This window comes from Paramormyrops kingsleyae, chromosome 7 (genome assembly GCF_048594095.1).
Source record: "Paramormyrops kingsleyae isolate MSU_618 chromosome 7, PKINGS_0.4, whole genome shotgun sequence".
NCBI classification, from domain to species: Eukaryota; Metazoa; Chordata; class Actinopteri; order Osteoglossiformes; family Mormyridae; genus Paramormyrops; species Paramormyrops kingsleyae.
The window spans coordinates 3,860,695-3,879,345 of NC_132803.1; the positions used below are offsets into that span (position 1 = coordinate 3,860,695).

General features: G+C 42.0%; 1 protein-coding gene and 1 long non-coding RNA gene across 2 annotated transcripts; one reads left to right on the forward strand and one right to left on the reverse strand.

Moving 5' to 3' along the window:
• The first annotated feature begins 5,230 nt into the window (after positions 1–5,230).
• On the forward strand, positions 5,231–7,586 carry LOC140592071 (uncharacterized). Its single transcript, XR_011992313.1, has 2 exons — positions 5,231–5,312; positions 7,310–7,586. It is a non-coding gene; the product is annotated as an uncharacterized lncRNA (long non-coding RNA).
• LOC111845825 (polyunsaturated fatty acid (12S)/(13S)-lipoxygenase, epidermal-type-like) lies at positions 6,028–18,301 on the reverse strand. Its single transcript, XM_072714112.1, has 20 exons — positions 18,019–18,301; positions 17,716–17,902; positions 17,416–17,484; positions 16,025–16,051; positions 15,589–15,666; positions 14,959–15,027; positions 14,648–14,692; positions 14,351–14,441; positions 13,387–13,419; positions 13,039–13,158; positions 12,761–12,861; positions 10,712–10,863; positions 10,380–10,520; positions 10,092–10,295; positions 9,912–9,998; positions 9,601–9,770; positions 9,276–9,391; positions 9,022–9,122; positions 8,753–8,923; positions 6,028–8,406 (listed from the first exon to the last, which is right to left on the reverse strand). Exons 1-20 carry the CDS (start codon positions 18,127–18,129, stop codon positions 8,227–8,229), a joined length of 2,253 nt encoding a protein of 750 aa, XP_072570213.1. The 5' UTR covers positions 18,130–18,301; the 3' UTR covers positions 6,028–8,226.
• Between the last annotated feature and the right edge of the window lie 350 nt (positions 18,302–18,651).

Consider the following 18,651-nt stretch of genomic DNA (forward strand, 5'->3'; position numbering starts at 1 on the left):
CTCCTGGCCAGCAGGGGGCGCCCCGGCGGGCGCCACCATCACACGGCCAGCAGGGGGCGCCGCGGCGGGCGCCGCCATCACGCGGCCAGCAGGGGGCGCATCCGCGGCCACCTCGGACAGTGCCGCAGGCAGAGCGGTGGCAGCTGCAGGGACTGCAGGCAGGACAGGCGGGTCAGGCAGGACAGGCAGGTCAGGCGGTGCCGCTGGCAGAACGGCGGCAGCAGCGGGCGGTGCTGCTGGCAGGTCCGGAGCAGGCGGGTTCAGGACAGGCGCGTCCGGAGCAGGTAGATCCGGAACAGGCAGATCCGGAGCTGGTAAGCTTCGGACTGCCCCTTTAAGGGCTTTGGAGACCCGGGGAATAGCGTCTCTCACCGGGCTGATCATCTTACCGGCGATGTGCTCCGGCCGGTAAGGATATGCCTCCAACAGAGGCGGCTTCTCCTGGTGGAAGCTCGCCAGGCAGGCAGCGGCGGTGTCATCCCAGGCGGGGAGGAGAGAGCAGGCTCCCAGGAAGAGCGATGGAGTTTCTTTCTGCTGCTCTCGATCTCTCCCCTGCTTACCTTCCAGATCGATGGCGGCGGGAGTCGGCGCCGGCCCCGATGCCTCGTCCATGCTCTGAGCGATGCGCTCCTCCCGTCGCTCGGTGAGCTGGCGCTGCAGGCGACGGAGGCATTCCCGGGCTTTAGTCAGCGGGTATTCCTGCCCAGCTGGGCGGTCCTTGCCAAGGAGGTCCGTGCCCCGGTTAGCCGGTTAGATTGTTTAAACTGTGGCACTGTTACACAGCTGCTTGGTGGCAATTTTACAGGGGTGAAGCCCTAGAATGGTGGTTCAAGATGTTATTAAGCAAATCACTGTGCACTGGTACGCAGTCATGTTAGAACAGGAAGGGGCCATCCTCAAAATGTTCCCACAAAGTTGAGAAATATCGGTGAATCTGGCACACAAGCAAGTAAACTACAGCAGAACAGCTTACAAGAGTGCTAACCTTAGTGAGGAATTCATGTTGGAGTGTCTGATCCAACGTGAGGCGATCACATGGATCCTTCTGGAAAATTACAGAAATTAGCTTCCAGGCTGCTTCAGAGAGGGTCTCTGGCAGACTGTACTGCACCTCCATGACACACCAATAAGTCTCCTTCAAATCCACATCCCAGAAAAGTAATGTACCAAACAGTAGCGTTTACCTGGATTGAAAGAAAAAAACAAAAAGGTGTTTGTATTTCGGTAATGTCTCGCTATTGCTATATTAGGGCACAGTGCAGACAGTCAAACAGAAGCATGTGGTCTTTATCCATGTGGATGGTTGAATATGGACACATACACGACAACTCAAATACTTCACCTAATAACAGTTAACCATCTGCAGAGTTATCAGTATACAAAAATCCATATGAGCTACATGCATACGGCAGATTAAGGTAAGTGTGCTGCTTTATACACATACCCAGGTTGATGTCCCTGTGGAGAATGCCTTTTCTGTGGAGATACTTCAACCCAGATGCAAGTTGACGCAGATAGTACATAACTTCAGGGTATGTCATAGTTTTTCGAGCTCTCAAAATATGTTCAAGAGACTGGAAAACGGGGAAGCCAAGGCTGAATTAGCAAGAAGACTTAGCCTTCATAAGTTGTCTGTAAAGGCCCCATACAAAGGGGTCTTAACTCCCTGCTGCACAGCTCCAAAAAGATACACATGAAGTCCTTGCCTTCCAAATAGTGAGAGAACTTCACAATGTGCTTGTGACACAAGTTTCTCATAATGTCAATTTCATGCATAATCTGAGAGAAGCAGTAGACACATTTCACCACCAAGTACAAGGGAAATGCAGTTCAAATGCTTGGAGGTCTGATATGTTAACTTGATGAAACCAAAACACGGGTGATACAGATCAGTTGCGGGTAACTTGCAGTTAGCGAAGGATCAAGGATAAAATAGTCCAGGAACCCAGGAATGTTCCACCAGACCGTAACCCTCCCAGTCCACCAGGCACTGGAGCCGAACAGTGAACGTCTCACCTCCATCTATCAACCAGTGGGGGGCAGCGCAGGAGAGGCCAGAGGGCTGGTCGAAGGGGGCTTACACAGAGACAGATGAAAGGCTGGGTGCATCCGTCACATGGACAACAGAAGATTGAAGAAGTTTCCCTTATCCCCTTTAAGATGCGTGCAGACTTCCTCTGGGCGGCTGCAGCAGAAGTACTTCCGGAGAGCAGAAGGGGTTCACACCTGTTTAGAATGAGCTGCTGTGAAGTGTTTTATGGTAGCTGGAGTGGCAATCCTGCCCCCACCCCCAAAATGTCTTCCCTGGAAGCTGGAGGACCGCTTGCAGGGCCGGATGCAGTTTAACATCATTCCCTGGACCAGCGACCACCCAAGACATACTTACCCATGCAGGGGGGTCATGAAACGCCTGTAATGAGATTTACAGATTATTCTGGACAGGATAAAATAAAGAGAAAACAATAAAATTAATGTATACATCAGAGTTTCCAAAGGAAGGAGTCCAGGCAGCTAAAGAATTCCCTAAATTGACTTTTTAATGCAACTTGGAAAAAAATTATTAGAGAAAAAGTGAGTACTGTTAATAGTGCCTCACTTAAACAATAGTGTATTGTGTTGTTGCACAGTGGCTTTGGAAAAAGTTTTCAATCCTTGATGCTTAGAGTAAAATGTAACCGGGCCAAGATGATGCCAAAGCTGTTTGATAATGTGCCTACCACTGGGGTCAGAATGAGCCAATGATTTTGTGAGAAGATGGTTATCTGCTGCCACCACTACAGAAGTAGTTTGAAAGTAGAAGAGACTTCAAATGAAGATTGTCACAAAAGAAATATACTGCTGCACCTGTGTTAGAAATAATACATCAAGATGCTGAAAGTGACAATGAGTCCTATGATGTAGCAGAAAGTGACAGTGACTATGAACCAAACTTTCAGCGAAGTGACACACAAGTTGAAGAAGATGCTGGGGAGACTGATGAGTGACGGGGAGGCTGAAGTTACAAACCCAGGTCACAGAGAAGTGACACAGAAACATGGCTGGCCAAGTACAACACAGTATGGAACAAAAATGCTGGAAGACAGTCTACAGCAAAAATCAGGTATACCCCTCCAGGACCAACAAAATATGCTTTTGCAAACATTCATGAGGAAACTGCTGGTGTACATGATGTGAAATGGACAAGCAATGAAGGTCAGTGCATCTATGGTGAGAATGTAGTATGTAACAGAAGAAGAATATCTTTGTTTTTTTGGTGCATTTATGCTATATGGTGTTTATAAGTCAAGGGATGAATCTATCTTTCAGCTGTGGACTGTAGAAGATAGACATGTTCTTTCTGAGTGAAGCATGACTCGTAATTGATTTCAACAAATTTGATCTCCCATCAGATTCACAGACGAGAAAGTCAAAGTATGATAAACTTTCTCCAATTCGATACGTATTTGGTATGTGGGAAGTTACACTGAGAGATGTTTACGTTCCTGGTGAAAATGTTACTGTTGATCAGCTGCTCCTTACCCGCCGTGGTCGTGTCTCATTCAAACAGTATGTTCTGTGCAAGCCTGGAAAATATTGTATCAGATTATAGATACTATGAGACAGGAAAACGTCATCTTTTCACTGCCTTCAGGTTTATACAGGCAGGCAGGCAGGGCAGGAAAGAGAGCAGAATAAAGGCGAGTGGGTTGTGCTACAGCTGACTGAAGGAGCAGGAGGGTGTGGCAGAAGTGTTACTGTAGGTTATTTTTTCTGCAGTCTATCTCTTGCGAAACAAGCAGTCAAAAAAGATGCCGCTGCTGGGAAATGCTTGAAAGAACAGAAAAGAACAAACTCCTGAACTTGGAAACCAGGGTTCCCCAATTCCAGTCCTGGGGGGGGGGGGGCGGGGGCGGGGGGGGGGACAGAATTCAGCACTGTTTGCAGATTTCCCTGTTCAAACACACCTACTAAACTTGGTAATTAGCAGGGAAATCTGCAAACTGCAAAAGGACCAAAGCTGGAGAACCCTGCTGTAAACCCTAAGGGTCGCAAAGTGCTCAGTTCTCTATTTGCCTTTCGAGATGACGCAGCTCTGGATTCTTATTGTCCAAAGAAGGGGAAAGTAGTTTCTTTGCTGAGAAGTATTTTCATCGTCAAGCAGAGGCAGATGAAACTTGCCATGAAAGAAGCCAGTGGTTTGTAATAACGAATGTACAGTATGCACAGCCTCATAACACTCCTGAACATTACACGGTTTGTAATAACGAATGTACAGTATGCACAGCCTCATAACACTCCTGAACATTACGCGGTTTGTAATAACGAATGTATGCACGGCTTCATAATACTCCTGAACATTACGCGGTTTGTAATAACGAATGTATGCACAGCCTCATAACACTGCTGAACATTACGCGGTTTGTAATAACGAATGTATGCACGGCTTCATAACACTCCTGAACATTATGCAGTGATGGAAATAACAGTTCTTTTTTTTTTCCTTATGGGCAAAGGTTACTAGATTTATCCTCAAAATATTCAGTAAGAGAATTATAGGGTAACACTTAACTCTTTAAGAACCCTGACGCTGACAGCTTCTGCCTCTTGTGACTGGCTTGTTCTCACTGTTCACATAAGAGGAGTGCAGCGCATTGAGAGCAGGCAGTGAAAGTTGGGCATATACAGTATGTCTCATATACGACAAGGTTCCCTTCGTTCACACCAAAGAGCCACTGGAAAGAATCAGATCATCTGTGAACATAACATCAATAATTTGTCGGTTCAAAGTGCAAATTTAAAAAAACTTAGGGAATAGTATTTTTTGTTTCTATATTGGCCGATACAGTGTGTGTGACGGCGTTAAAGCATTTTTCACTTTTCTGCAAGTCAAAGTTTTCATTACAATAGTTTTATATATGAATTGCTGAATACGTCAAAATGCAGTGGCAGATATAGCAAATGTGCCTAAATTTTTAAATAGTAAAAAAGACATTTTATTTCTACTTTCAGTTGTTAATTATTACAGGAACTCTTTACTTAGGGAGATACAAATATTAATACACATGGACAAAATTAGTATTAAATTGACCACAGTTATATGTATCATAGTTACTAATGGTGAAATTACTTGAGGATTAGCCAAGACTTGACATGACTTGCTTAAGTGTAACCAGGTGGAAATACAGGGAGGAACGTAGTCCCTTTAAGGGAGCGGCGCTGCGGAGTGAGGTCATCACTCTGTGAACAGGGTAAAAGGGAAGTGTGTTCGGGTGTGGTGGACATTCGTTTACTGGAAAAGGAGGGATCCTCTTTCGGTCTGAACTACTAGTAAGGTATTTGTGGAAATCTCTGGGGTTTATCGTAACCAAGGAGGAATTAGAAGCATTAGATTTAGAAGGAAGTCAGATGAGGGAGGATTGAGCGTGGACGCTGTGGTGGTCTGGTCTGGTGAGCTCAGTGGGTGGTGGTTGCTGGGTGAAGAGATGTGTTGAGGAAGCCACGTGTAGAGAAATGACTGATAAAAGTGTTTGTTGGATGAACAGCGTAGTGCATATGAAGCATTTAATTATGGATAAGCTGAGTAATGTATTTGTTTGGTTTGGCGCAGGACTGCCACTACTGTGATTGTACTGGGGGTCTTTGTCCCGTTTTCTCTTTTTATTTATTTTCTACTTTTGAATGAGAATAAGGGGTTTATAAAACTTCTGGCTTGCCTGATTTAAGGGTTTTCTTAAATTTGAATTTTTACGAAGGCCAAATTGTAATTTTCTTTTCATTGTTTAATGAATGGGAAACTTAATTGTCCCGGTTCGGTGGAGATCCTACATTGAATAAAAGATCCCACATAAGAAGTTGCTTGTTGTTTCGTGGATACCTTCCCCGGCAACATAAGTGTCTAACATGTCTTGACATTCTTGCTTCTAAGAAGTGAGACTTGACTTGAAACTTGATGCATAGGACTTCTGAGTGAGTATAGAAAAGAATCGCCCCCATTCAAAATATTCACATTTTGTTGCTTTGCATCCGGAAATGAAGACACACACAATGTTTTTTCCGGGCTGTATTTACTCAATGCAACTTATAACAGCCAAGTGAAAGACATACTGTAATAGCAACAGTCCAGGAAAACATTAAAAAGAAAACAAAAAATAACTCAGATGGTTAAAGGATTACCCCCCCGTGTCAGTACTTTGTACTTCAGTATTTTGCCCCATCCATTTTCAGCCTATTTTGACAAATGGCCCAGTCTCTGCTGCAGAGAAACACCCAACAACAAAATGCTACCACCTCCATGCTTTACTGCAGCTATGCCGGGGTGGCCAATCTTATCCTCAAAGGGCCGGTGTGTATGTGGGTTTTCTCTGCAACTCCCTAATTAGATTACTAATTAGAGGACTAATTGGCTGAAGAGTCCTCACACCTGGGTTTGAACAGCTGACCTACAGGTTATCCCAAAAACCTGCATACACACCGGCCCTTTGCGGATAAGATCGGCCACCCCTGAGCTATGCTGTTCTTTGGATGGAAAGCTCTATTGACTTTCCGCCAGATAAGCCATTTGGCACTGAGACCAAAGAGTGTGATTTCGGTCTCATCTGACCATAACAACTTCTTCAAGGTGCCTTTTGGCAAAGCGCAATCGAGACTTAATGTGACCCTTGTTCAGGACTGACTTTTTCTTGCGACTCTCCCATACAAGCCACATTTGTGGAGCACGTGTGATATTGTTGTCACATGCACACAATGATCACTCTGCCAAAAATCCTATATCTGCCCTCTTGATAGCCTCTCTGACCACTTTCCTCCTCGCTCTTCTATTCAGTTTGGAGCGACAGCCTGACCTGGAAGGTCATAATAATACCAAACACTTTCCATTCCTTGATTATGGACTTTACTCTGCTCACAGGGATTAATAAAACCTTTGATTTCTTTTTGTATCCAGCTCCTAACTTGTGTCTGTCCACAACTTTATCCCTAAGATCTTTGGCAGCCCCTTGCCATAGCTGATTGTTTGCTTTCAGTTTCACTCCCAAGCACTGGAATGCTCCAGGAACAGCTGTTTCATGCTGAACTCATCAGGATGATTACAAATGATCACAGGTGGAAGGCAAGTATATCTTTTTGGAGGGGGGGGGGGTGATCCTTTAACCATCTCAGTGATTCTGTACTGTAGGTATGAGCTTCATATCTCAGGCAAAATCAAAAATATATGTAAAGAACACGGGAATCAAAATGAATGAAGCCCCCTTGATTATTGCTATATTTCCCCCCACAGCTCACAGGCATGTCCTACATGTGTCTTTGCTCACTTCTCCATATTCCTCAACAGTTTGGAACATCAGGAATAGGAGCCAAGACAGCCTGCAGCCTTATGGGCATCCAGCACGATGCAGACTAAATACAGATTAGGAGAAGACCAAAGCCCCAGGGATTACAATGCCACATGTGATTAGGTGATACTCTGCCCAATACCAACACCAACTATGTTCTATGTGCTCAGTTTCAACTATCAATTACAGTCATGCATCACTTAACGATGGGGATACGTTCTGAGAAATGCGTGATTTGGCAATTTAGTCACTACTCCGAATATCACCGAGTATACTTTCACAAATTGAAATAGTATAGCCCAGGGTTATTCAAATCACGGTCCTTGAGGTCCGAGCACTGCTGGTTTTCCAGCCTTCCTTTTCTTGTCAGTCAGGTGTGAAGCCTCTGACCAATCAGGTATTATTGAAGTAACTACCTGGGAGAACTGAAAACAAGGCCTGGATTTGGAATCGAGGTCCAGATTTGAAGAACCCTGGTATAGCCTATTACACACCTAGGCTGCAGAAAACATTTTTCTAAGTAGAAAGAGCAGACCTGCACTGTAGAATAACAATGAAAACTACAGTAGAGTAAATATATGGACCAATAACATAGTTTTTTTATTATCATTATGAGTTATTATAATTGTATCTGTTATACTTCTATACGACTGGCAGTGCAGTAGATTTCTTTGGACGAGCATCACGAGAAACACGTGAGCAATGCATTGAGCTATGATGTCACTAGGCGATAGGAATTTTTCATCTCTGTTATAATTTTATGGGACCACCGTCGTAGATGCAATCCTTTGTTGACCAAAATGTCGTTATGCGGAACATGACTGTAATAATATCTACCAGCCACTACTCAGTAATTTGAGTAATGTTATCAAACAAACAAAGAAGGACATTATATTCTGGGTCATGCCCCCATCTTTCAGATGGCGATGCTGTTTTCAATATTACTTGGGTACAGATACTCGTACGGGAAGCTCTGACTCTTTGACCGCTTCTTAATGTTTTCCCCAATGTCATGTAGCCTTTCCTGGAAATTCTTGATCACATCCCTCAGATGTGGATCGTTGGATACATCATCTGCATAAGTTCCCAGGGCAACCTGTGGGGGGCAGCATGGGGGGCTGAGTGATATACATTATGTTAAGATATTTTTCCAATAGCAAACCTACAGTACTTGAGATTGGAAAACTGAGGAACAAGGCTGTTTACTTTGTTACACTACAGCTTGAAAAGAAGATTCCACAACAAAGTGCCATGAAATTGGTGCAAAATGACAGTGACTCAGTATCCTTTTATCACACAGAAAAGTAAACAGAACAAATCAATCCATCCATTATCAGGCCACTTACCAGTAACAGAGCAGAATGAATCAGTTTGGGATAAGAACATAGGGATCAAGGAATAACTGGAAAAGGTTCAGTACCAGCAAACAGATAAGCACTTACAAAATCTTCAGTGGCTTGACTGAGGAACCGGGCTACAGACATGGCCTGCAGGGTCGTCTCCATATCAGGCAGAGTATTGATGATGTAATCCTCATCTACCTTGTCCACCTTCCTTGGTGGGGGCTGCCTCATTGTTGTGGGACCGTTTGGCATCCAAGCGTAAGTATCATACTGTAGGGAGGGTAAAATCTGTGGCTGAACTCTGCTACAGCTTTAATAAAGATCTTATCATGCATGGATGGTGTGACTGTGATTATCAGCCATGTTACCTGTCCGTGGTTCACGGCGGCGTGCTGAGCTGAGCAGGTAAACATCACCATGCTCAGGTATTCGACTGCTTCTGCTTTAGTTTCCACTGTTTCAGGGAAATCTAATACAATGCATTAAAAAATCTTTCTTGGCTTTCCTTAATGCTTAACAAACTCACCACAAGTGATGCTTTCTTTGTGATTTATAATATAAATACATACTTTACCTAAATAAATAACCAAGAGAAATTTATTTCAGTTATTGACAGTGTTACCTGTTTGTCCCTGAAATCCATAATGGTAAGTATAGCGAAAGAAGTTCTGAAGTTCTTTGTCCTTTTTAATATTACTGTCATCATTGTAGTATGTATCAACAACCTTCCAAAGAAATCTGAAATGACCATAAGTACTATTAATGCCATTTACAATATGTAATGATACTTTCAACGCTTACAGCAAGTGACAAAAAGCCGAAGCCACAACGTATCTGGCTAATGTACAATAGCAAAGGTGGCCTGTTCTTTCCAAGGCCCCTGGCAGAGTGGTGACAGATTGGATCTGTCACAACACGCAATCAATAAAAAATAAGAGGCTCCTTACTCAGATATTGCATCCCAGATTTGCATGGCATCATCCTTGTAGTGATAGTTCTTCAGATTCTGCACTCCACGGCTCTCCAGGTTGTCAGGCAGACAGAGGCTCTTGTATGTCAGGTGTGTCACTGCTCTCTGTAACACCTCCCACTGGGCGTCCACGCCAAAGCCTGTGTACTGTGAGGGAAATGAGACTGTATGACTCTGTCACATGTACTGAGTTCAACAGGTTTGCTGCATAATATGATCTGTTGCATGTTAAGGTGGGAACGTTTCAGATCATTTTCATGTCAGTACAAAACAGAATGTCCATCTAACCTCCATAAAGAAGCCAGTGTCATCGATGAGTGTATTTCTGGCAGCTACGTTGATTGGGATTGTGTATCGCCCGGTGACAGCAAAGATCTGATTGTGGACACAGGAAGGAAGTGTCCTTAAACTCCTACATCACCCAGATAATTCCATGCTCTTTGCCCACTTATGAAAAAAGATCTGCACCTTTAGGATTGGATGGTGATCATGTAGCGATGTGAAGATGCTGACGAAGAAGATCTCAGCCAGCAGGTGTGTCTTCAGAAGGTGGGATACCAGCTCATGGATGTAGAAGTCAGAGTTACGGACCCAGATCTTCGCCAGAAGCCAGGCCTCGGGTTTGTCCGTTGGAGTGAAGATGGGATTCTCTTCACCAGGCTTTTGTTTCAACTGTGGAAGTGCAGAAAATGGACATCATCTTAACCGCTCAATGTATTACAGTAAAGGGCTGCTTCATGAATAAACCTTCATGACCTGGATGGCGATGGGCATCAGTCCCTGCGCCGTCTCCTGAAGAAGCACGATTGGCGCAGCCAGATACTGTCGATGGCCATGAACGATGCCCTCTTTAACGTTATCAAGCAGTTCATAATCAACCATATAAATGTTCCCATTCTAAGCAAACAAGACAAAAATATCAATTATAATAATAAAACAGTATAATTTCTCCCTTAACTGCAAAACTGGTTAAGAGATTGACCTATTAAATTAAGGTTGATTCTAGTATAACCAATTAACATGATCTGTTGAACTGAAAATGCATCACATTTCCACAGACTAGGGGATAAGTCGTTTAATGGTCCCACCTGGATAAGCTCGCTGATGTTAGGGCACACGTCTGATATCCCCGGAATTTTCTCTGGGATTTTTGTGCACTTCTCTATCATTCCTGGGTTACATCCGTTAAGGAACTGACTCCCAAAAAAGGCATCATCCTTCCAGTTTTCAGAGATGTACTCTGGAAGAAGGAGAAAGGTACTTTGGTTGTGATGACCCTATACCCCTCAGAAGAGAGAGTCAGGATGAGGATCATGGACCCAATGTCCACTCAAGAGGAGATGAGGACAGTCCCTGTGACTGTGTGAATATGTCTTTACCCCACGCTGTTCTTACTCTGTCAGAGTCCCATCATCTGTTCACAAAGGGTGCCAAAAGTATGGTACTTCTTTTGTGTTGGTTTTCCACTGGTGTAAAACCTGGTATCGGCGCCAAATTACATCATCAGTGATCGCCCCTGACTGACATCATCACAAAGCGCGACGCGGTATTTCTTTCGCTGAATTCAAATATGTTATTATGATCCTTCACTTTCCTGTAGTCCTGCTCAAGTTTTTTGATTTTCAAGCGGCATTATTCGGTGTTTCGCTTGTGCCCCATTTCTTCCAAACGGCTTGCTATTACGGCAAATACTTTTTTATTTCGAGTCATGCCATCCAAATCCCACTGGATCTGTTCATCCGACCATATGACGATTAAAGCCTGTGTTTCCTCGTTTGTCCATCCTTCCATTTTACTATTTTAATATTTTGTTTCTCGCTGTTCGCTGTGTGTTTCAAAAGATGGCAGTTGTATTTTGTGTTTCAGCAGCAGGCTATTTGCATAACCAATCAACAGTCCCACCCCAAAGTATCGAAGTACCATAGAAGTACCCCAGCTGGTTTGGCACTTTCAGTACTGGAACTTTCGGTACTGGTACCCGACCGGAAGTCAATGGAGAAGCAAAAGTACTGAAAGTACCGTACTTTGAGCGGTGGAAAAGCGCCATTACTTCCGGTCAAGTACTAGTACCACAAGTTCCAGTACCAAAAGTACCAAACCAGCTGGGGTACTTTGGTAGTTTGGTACTTTGGGATGGGACTTGAAAAGCTTTCTTTGTTGATTGGTTATGCAAATAGCCTGCCTCTGAAAGACTATACAAATGCCGCCCTGAAAACAGTTATGAACTCAGAAAACGATAAACATAGGAAAACAAAAAATTGCAGTCTGGTCAGAAGAACGGACACAACAAATAGATTAGGATGGCATGAAAAGAAATTTTGAAAGTATTTTGTTTAATATTAAAGGACAGCAGGCAGATATATATAGCATTTAGCGTGCTGTCCTAGCGATGTGATTTTGTTGTAATAAATATTGGGGTATTTATAAAACAAAAACTGAGTTCAGCAATTTCTCACAAACCCATCTAGGAGTGATTCAAACTACAAGGATGAAAATGATTATGATTGTCTCAGAGATCGCATGCAGCACTTATGCAAAAGTAGCAGGGGTAAATATTAAACTGATTTTAAACATATATTAGATGATCCATAAAAGGAATAATAATTAAAATTATAAAAAGCTAGCTAAGGTGTCTTTTTTTCTATGACAGAGTAAAAATGCTTTAGAAAAACGTAAATGCCCTGCGCTATGATGCCCATGCAGAACTAAAAGTAAGAAAAAGCCTGTTCTTAATCTAGCTGACTAGCGATGTAAGAATTGCACGTGCATAACATGCTATGTTGGTATTAATATTGCACATCATCCAGCCTTATAATATACTACAGTCATTTTTTGAACTTGGTACAAAATGCCCTGCCTCACACTCTGATGTCATTTGGCGCTGGTACCAATTTTTATGCCAGTGGAAAACCAACACCTTGAAGTACTATACAGTACGTTTGGTACTTTCACAAAGTACCAAAAGTACAGTACCTGGTGTGGCGGGAAAGCGCCCCAATCCGCTGCATCTGAGTCCTGGTATTCTGTGCTAAAGTCAATGTAATAGAATAAAATACCCACATTCCCTGTTTCTGAAGTAGCAGTATTTTAAAATACTATGAAAATGATGATATAATTTTCCGTGAATCTTGACTTACCTGCTTTTTTACTTGGAAATAAAAGCACTCTTTTGATGTCATCAATCTTTCTCCATCCGCGTCCAAAATTACTACGTCTCCTTAGCACAGTCTGAATAGCCCTTTAGCAAACACAAGAGAATATTATTATGGCATTTAACAAACCTAAAGGGACAAATCAAATGCCAAAAACACAGATTTTATTGGGATAATATCTATAACTTATCATCCTGGTAACTGACCATGTCTGATTAGAACTCTCTGGAAGTCTTTGCATACTTTGTGAACTTAGCACTTACACAACCACGGAATTTTTGATTAATGTCAGAAGTTTATAGGGGCCGAACCACAGGTATGCTGGCAGCTTGAGGAAGTCACCATCTTTCACAAAGCTTGGAAGACCACTTTTGTGAATCTTTCTGTGAAGAGAGTATATCTGCTACATCAACTGAAGTTTTCATCCTTCAAGATAAGCAAAATTCACTGTATATTTTCTATTACTATGCAAACACTCATCATGGGATTTGCCGGAATTCAGGGAGTTATGTATTCCAACTTGATACCTGTTAAAATATACATACATGTACATGCAAAAACAAACAGCAAACAAAACACCAGTAAAATGAAGCATGGTATGAATTACTCACTCAATATCTTTGGAAATTTTCTGTCCAAATATCCTGAAAAGTAAAATGAGATGAAACCGGTGAAATATACAGTAACAATGAAATCAGTTCCAAATGGAACCATTTGACAATGCAAGACTGGAAGCAACAATGCTGGAGAAAGTGTGTCACTCTGTCCCTGGTCAGTGAATCCTGATGTTCCCAACATGAAGCCATTCTGCAGCTGTGATGACCCAGACTGGTGTACCCAGCTGTGTACTGGGGAATGTGGAAGAGGGCACATTGTACAGAAGTGTGACAGGACAGGAGTGTAATGGGAAAATGAGAATTATTTATCTGCCATAACTGTTAATAATACAGGGAGACAGTGAGCTTGGAGCCTATCCCAGGAAACACACACACACACACACACAGCCCTAACCTTTACCTTATACAAGACTTTCTGTTGGCATTTTTGTTTTTTTGATTGCAGTCACAGATTTTTATAAAATTGAATTTACCCTTATGCAGACCAAAAATGTCCCCAAATGGTAAAAATAACAGTTTTTTTATCACATTGTGGGGACATTTGGTCCTCACAATGCATTATATATATGACCAGACACACAGACAGACACACACTCATGGGCAATATAAAAACACAACTTAGCCTAGCCGCATATCGCTGGACTGTGGTAAGAAACCAGAGTACCCAGAGGAAACCTGCATCACACAGAGAGGAGCTACTGGGCAAAGCGAGGGAAACTCCAACCTAGAAGTGCGAGAGTGCAGTGCGAGAGTGCAGTGCTATCCACTGAGCCATGGCACTGCCTGTGCATTCAAACACAATGAAAAATACAACAGTCAATAACAGTGATTTCAAATTAAAAATAAATCAGGTTTTAAAGATGTACAACTCTGTTTGCATCCAAGAGATCCATGGAAGAACTTTACAGGGTGCTGTGAAGATACAGTGGTGTAGAAAGCTGGAGCCACATCTACTCACAGAAGATAATGGATCACACCAAGGATCAGGTTCCTTGCTTTCTCTTTCGGGGTGTACTGGTGAGTTATGGTTGGATTCATTAAACTTGCAGCTAAGTGAGGAAGGAAAATAACAGGCATATTAAAATGCTTTAATTTACTGTAGGCAGATTGGTTCACCCTCACATCTGCTTATTAATATTAATTCATGAAATAAATAATCATTGATGGAAACCCTAGAGTATCAATCTCGAACATCTGATCAGAGGAAGCTCCTTGCATTGCAGAGTCACACTCTTTATCACATATGAAACCTCACCCCTGAATATGGTCTTCTCTTGCTCATCTGGCATCTCAACTGCGGCTGCAAAGTCATACGAACAATTAGACGACTTGAAATGGTGAACTGCTGGTAAGCATAGTGTGTCTGTTTATAATTAGGCAAAACAGTCAATGCAGTTTTTCATATTTCATAAAGTCACAAAGAATGCATGATTTGGTGCAAGTTATACAGTTAGACTGTGATCACATTTTTGGGTAAATCACATTTTGGGTTGTTTCTGTTACTCACAAAGGTGTCCTGAACAGATCACAGCTCACCCTGAATTTCAAGCTAATAGCTGGACTCACTTAGTGTACGTTGTGTTTTATCCAAAGGTTTCTTCCACTCCTTTGGACACAGCTCCCAGAATATCCCACCTAAGATACAAACTTGGACTCAATTCTCTACATGCATTTTCTGTTATAACAGCCTTCAAACAGATGTGTGATATATAGTAAAAGCCTTGGGTAGAAATATTAATAATAATTAAGTGCATGCTTGTTTTTGGGTTTGAATGTCAGTCGTTGCAATTGTGGTAACACTTTGGGGATAGTATTATTTACATTCTCAGAGTAATGCATTCACTTGCATATTTTTTAAGTCAAATTCAGTTAACTGAAGTATTTTCAATGCAGGACCAGATGTGCTTTTCTCTTGGTATCAGGCTCTGGACTCATCAATTGTATAAAATAACATCAACCACCAAAAACAGAAGCTATCACAACACAGCAAAATGTTGGGGAACATGCAAATGCTCTCCCTGAATCACTGAAATAGGAGGGGATATAAGCTGCATTGTTTCAAAGAAACAAATATTTACATAAGTGTAGCTGGAAATGTGACCACAGTCAGAGAAACAATCATGGGTCAGTTCTTTAGGTTCACAAAAATATCACAGTTATTGTATGATCTTATGGAAATGAACAGGACTGACTTACTGGAATCATCTTTGGCCAGTGATAGGAGGGAGAGGGTCTTCTTTGAAGAGGAGTAATTGAAAGTAATTGAAGTGATCTCTGAAAGGAAGATGGGTTTATCATAACTGAGCACTTCCACTTACCGAATGACATGCCCTGGTCATAATATCATGTACAGACCAAACACATAATTCACAGGCCAGGCAACTGGCCATAGTTAAGAAAGAACAATTCATGATGCATTATAAACTGTGTAACATTTTACTACTGAAGATGATCTATTACTTCACATTGTTACATTTGATGTTACACTGCTTCTCATACCAACAGAAAGAGTTTATAAGATCAGAGGTTTGCCAGATGGTCAGTCCAGCCCTGAGTGCTTGCAAGGTTTTACTGAGAAACGGAGACTATGGTGTTTCAACAGCCTACTGTAACTGTCACTGCTTAAACTTACCATGAGGAGCTGTCCAGCCAACAAGCTCTAGAGAAAATATTAAAATCCATTAGAAGGTGAAAGGAATTTTACTCAAAAACAAGGAGAACCATCAGTATCAAGAGCCATGTCTGACCTTCGCCATACAGAATTCCACACAGTGTCATTCAATGCACAAAAAACAAACATCATTCGAAAATGAACAAATATATGTCTGTGAAGGCTGTCATACCACATCTGACAAATTCTCATCGTTGTGATCCGTCATTTTTTTATTTGGAGAGAAATCGATTTTTGCAATTTTTGGACGTGTTAAAAAAAATGATGTCAGTTTTTACACATGTGGTCAGTTTTTTTGAAAAGGAAGAAAACCTTTCATTTGGTACACAACACTAGCCTGTAGTGCCTGGTGGTAAGACTGATTTAATTTTTGATCCAATTTTAATTAGATACAAGTTTGGTACCGCAGATGCTGAAATTCATTGCTGGCCCAACCCCAATGACAAATTAAAAATGATGAGCTGGCAGGGTGGGGGGTGGAAATTTGCCAGTGGATGGATCCTTACACTTTTCTTTAGTGTCTAGGACATTTCTCCCCACCCATGGGCAGCACTGCCTGATTGTTGCTCATATCCTGCTCCTTTAATAATATAAACATTTAAATTACAAGGTAAAAAACACTGAATTTGGACTCAAAATGAAAACATTCAGATGGAAAGAACTGCTACCTCAGTATCAATCTGCTCGTCCTTAGTAGCCTGTCTTATCATTTGATGATAAAGGGGAAATTGAGCTGTTTGCAGCTGTTCTGTTTTCTTGTGTTTATGTTGGTTTTTGCTTAATTTTTAAACTTTTTTTTGCTTGATTCATAGGTCTGTCAGTGTACAATAAATTTCCAATAAAAATCCTGCTAAAAATTAATAATAGGCTGTGTTTTATCTGTCTTTCTGGCTAATTAACTGATGATAGATGATGTTGCTGCCATGATTTCAATGGTTATCCTGAAGTACCATCTGAATCACGTTGTAAAGTTTAGGCTACTGTAGAAGTAGAGGAATGCAGTATCTTCACCTTATTCTTTTCACTTGTTTGCTCAAAAGAAACATGAAAAACACACTGTCACTCATGTTAGTGCATGTCATCAGTTTTACAATTTCTATCCGTATGCAATGTTTTCTCAATGAGTTGCCAGAATTTAGCATTGTGTTTGCTGTGAAAACGTTTGATCCATCAAATTTCTAAGCAAAAATTTCACATATTCATGTAGTTTTTTTGGTGTTGCATTTTGATGTGAAATGGCCTTTAAGCTGCCGACTGGGACCCGATTGCTCACATCCTGTAAGCTATGGCAGTCTGACATTCAGGGTCATACTAACACAAATGTGACTGAAGCTTTTAAAATGATCACTTACCTTGGAGTTTTTTCTTCTCTTCCAGTCCCTCTCTTCTCTTCTCCTCATCATCTTCCCAAGGCAGCTTTCCTAGAATAGAACATGTGTTTACTGACATGTCTTCACCATGGTAAGTACACACTACTTACTTTGCCGCGTAACATGTATGATGTCTTTGGTGTAAATCCTACTTGCACGTGCAACCATCACATAGTGAACTTGCAGCTCCATCACACTCATTAACATGCGGGTGACCATCACATTCATATATAAAATGACCACATCCTCCCTCCTCTGTGTAATCAGCGACAGACCGGATACCTGAGCCTTCTGCTATGGTCTCCTTTGTGGTGGAAATGTTTTTGAAGACTGGAAAGTAGAAGACAGATTCCAAGCTCTGCACCTCAATGTATTTGCAGTAAAATGTCGTGAATGTCCTTTTAAAAAAAGATGTTTTCCGTTGGATGATGATTTCTTGTGGTGTTTTGTCAAAGTTTGACAAAACTACCTTTGGGAAGGAAAATGTAGTATTATCCACATAATAAAAATATATCAGTATTCTTTTGCAAATACTATAATAAAGCATTACTTACAAAGTACAGATATATTTAGTATCATACTCACTGTCATTTGTCCTGTAACCCTGACCTCTCCAGACAGCTTTTCTCCATTTTTCAGCTGAATGTAAATGCCATCAGCAGAGGCGTTGGGTTCGATTCTGACTGTGTACTCCATCAGTGTGACCCTTCTCAGCAAACTAAGCAGTATTGTGGATGCTTCTTATAAGTCACTGAAAGATATAAATCTCTTAAATCACACCCTTTTATGACGTCTCCCGTGGGTAGCAACTTGTTTCTGTGTAAGTTTGACTGGAAGCCAGTGAGGAAACAAGAATAAAATTCCTGTTTTGTATCAAACGGTCTTCATTTAATTACTTTGTAGGTGGGTCCAGATGTACACCTGCTCCACTCCATTATGACAGGTGACATGATGCGTATTGTAGGCGTCTTTGAGTTCTTGTAAAAGCGCTAAATAAATAAAATGTATTATTATTATTGTCACGCCCACAGAGACGGGGCAGCACAGCGGCTGTTGCCATCTATGACATATACCAAGCATTAATTTGTCTATTGTCTCTCCCACTTGCCTTGCCTGTTCCGTCCTGCCCTGCTGTCTGGCCTGCCCGACCCGCCTCGTCTGTCCTGCCTGCCTCCTCTATCCTGCCTCCCTGCCCGACCCCCCTCTCCGTCCTGCCTG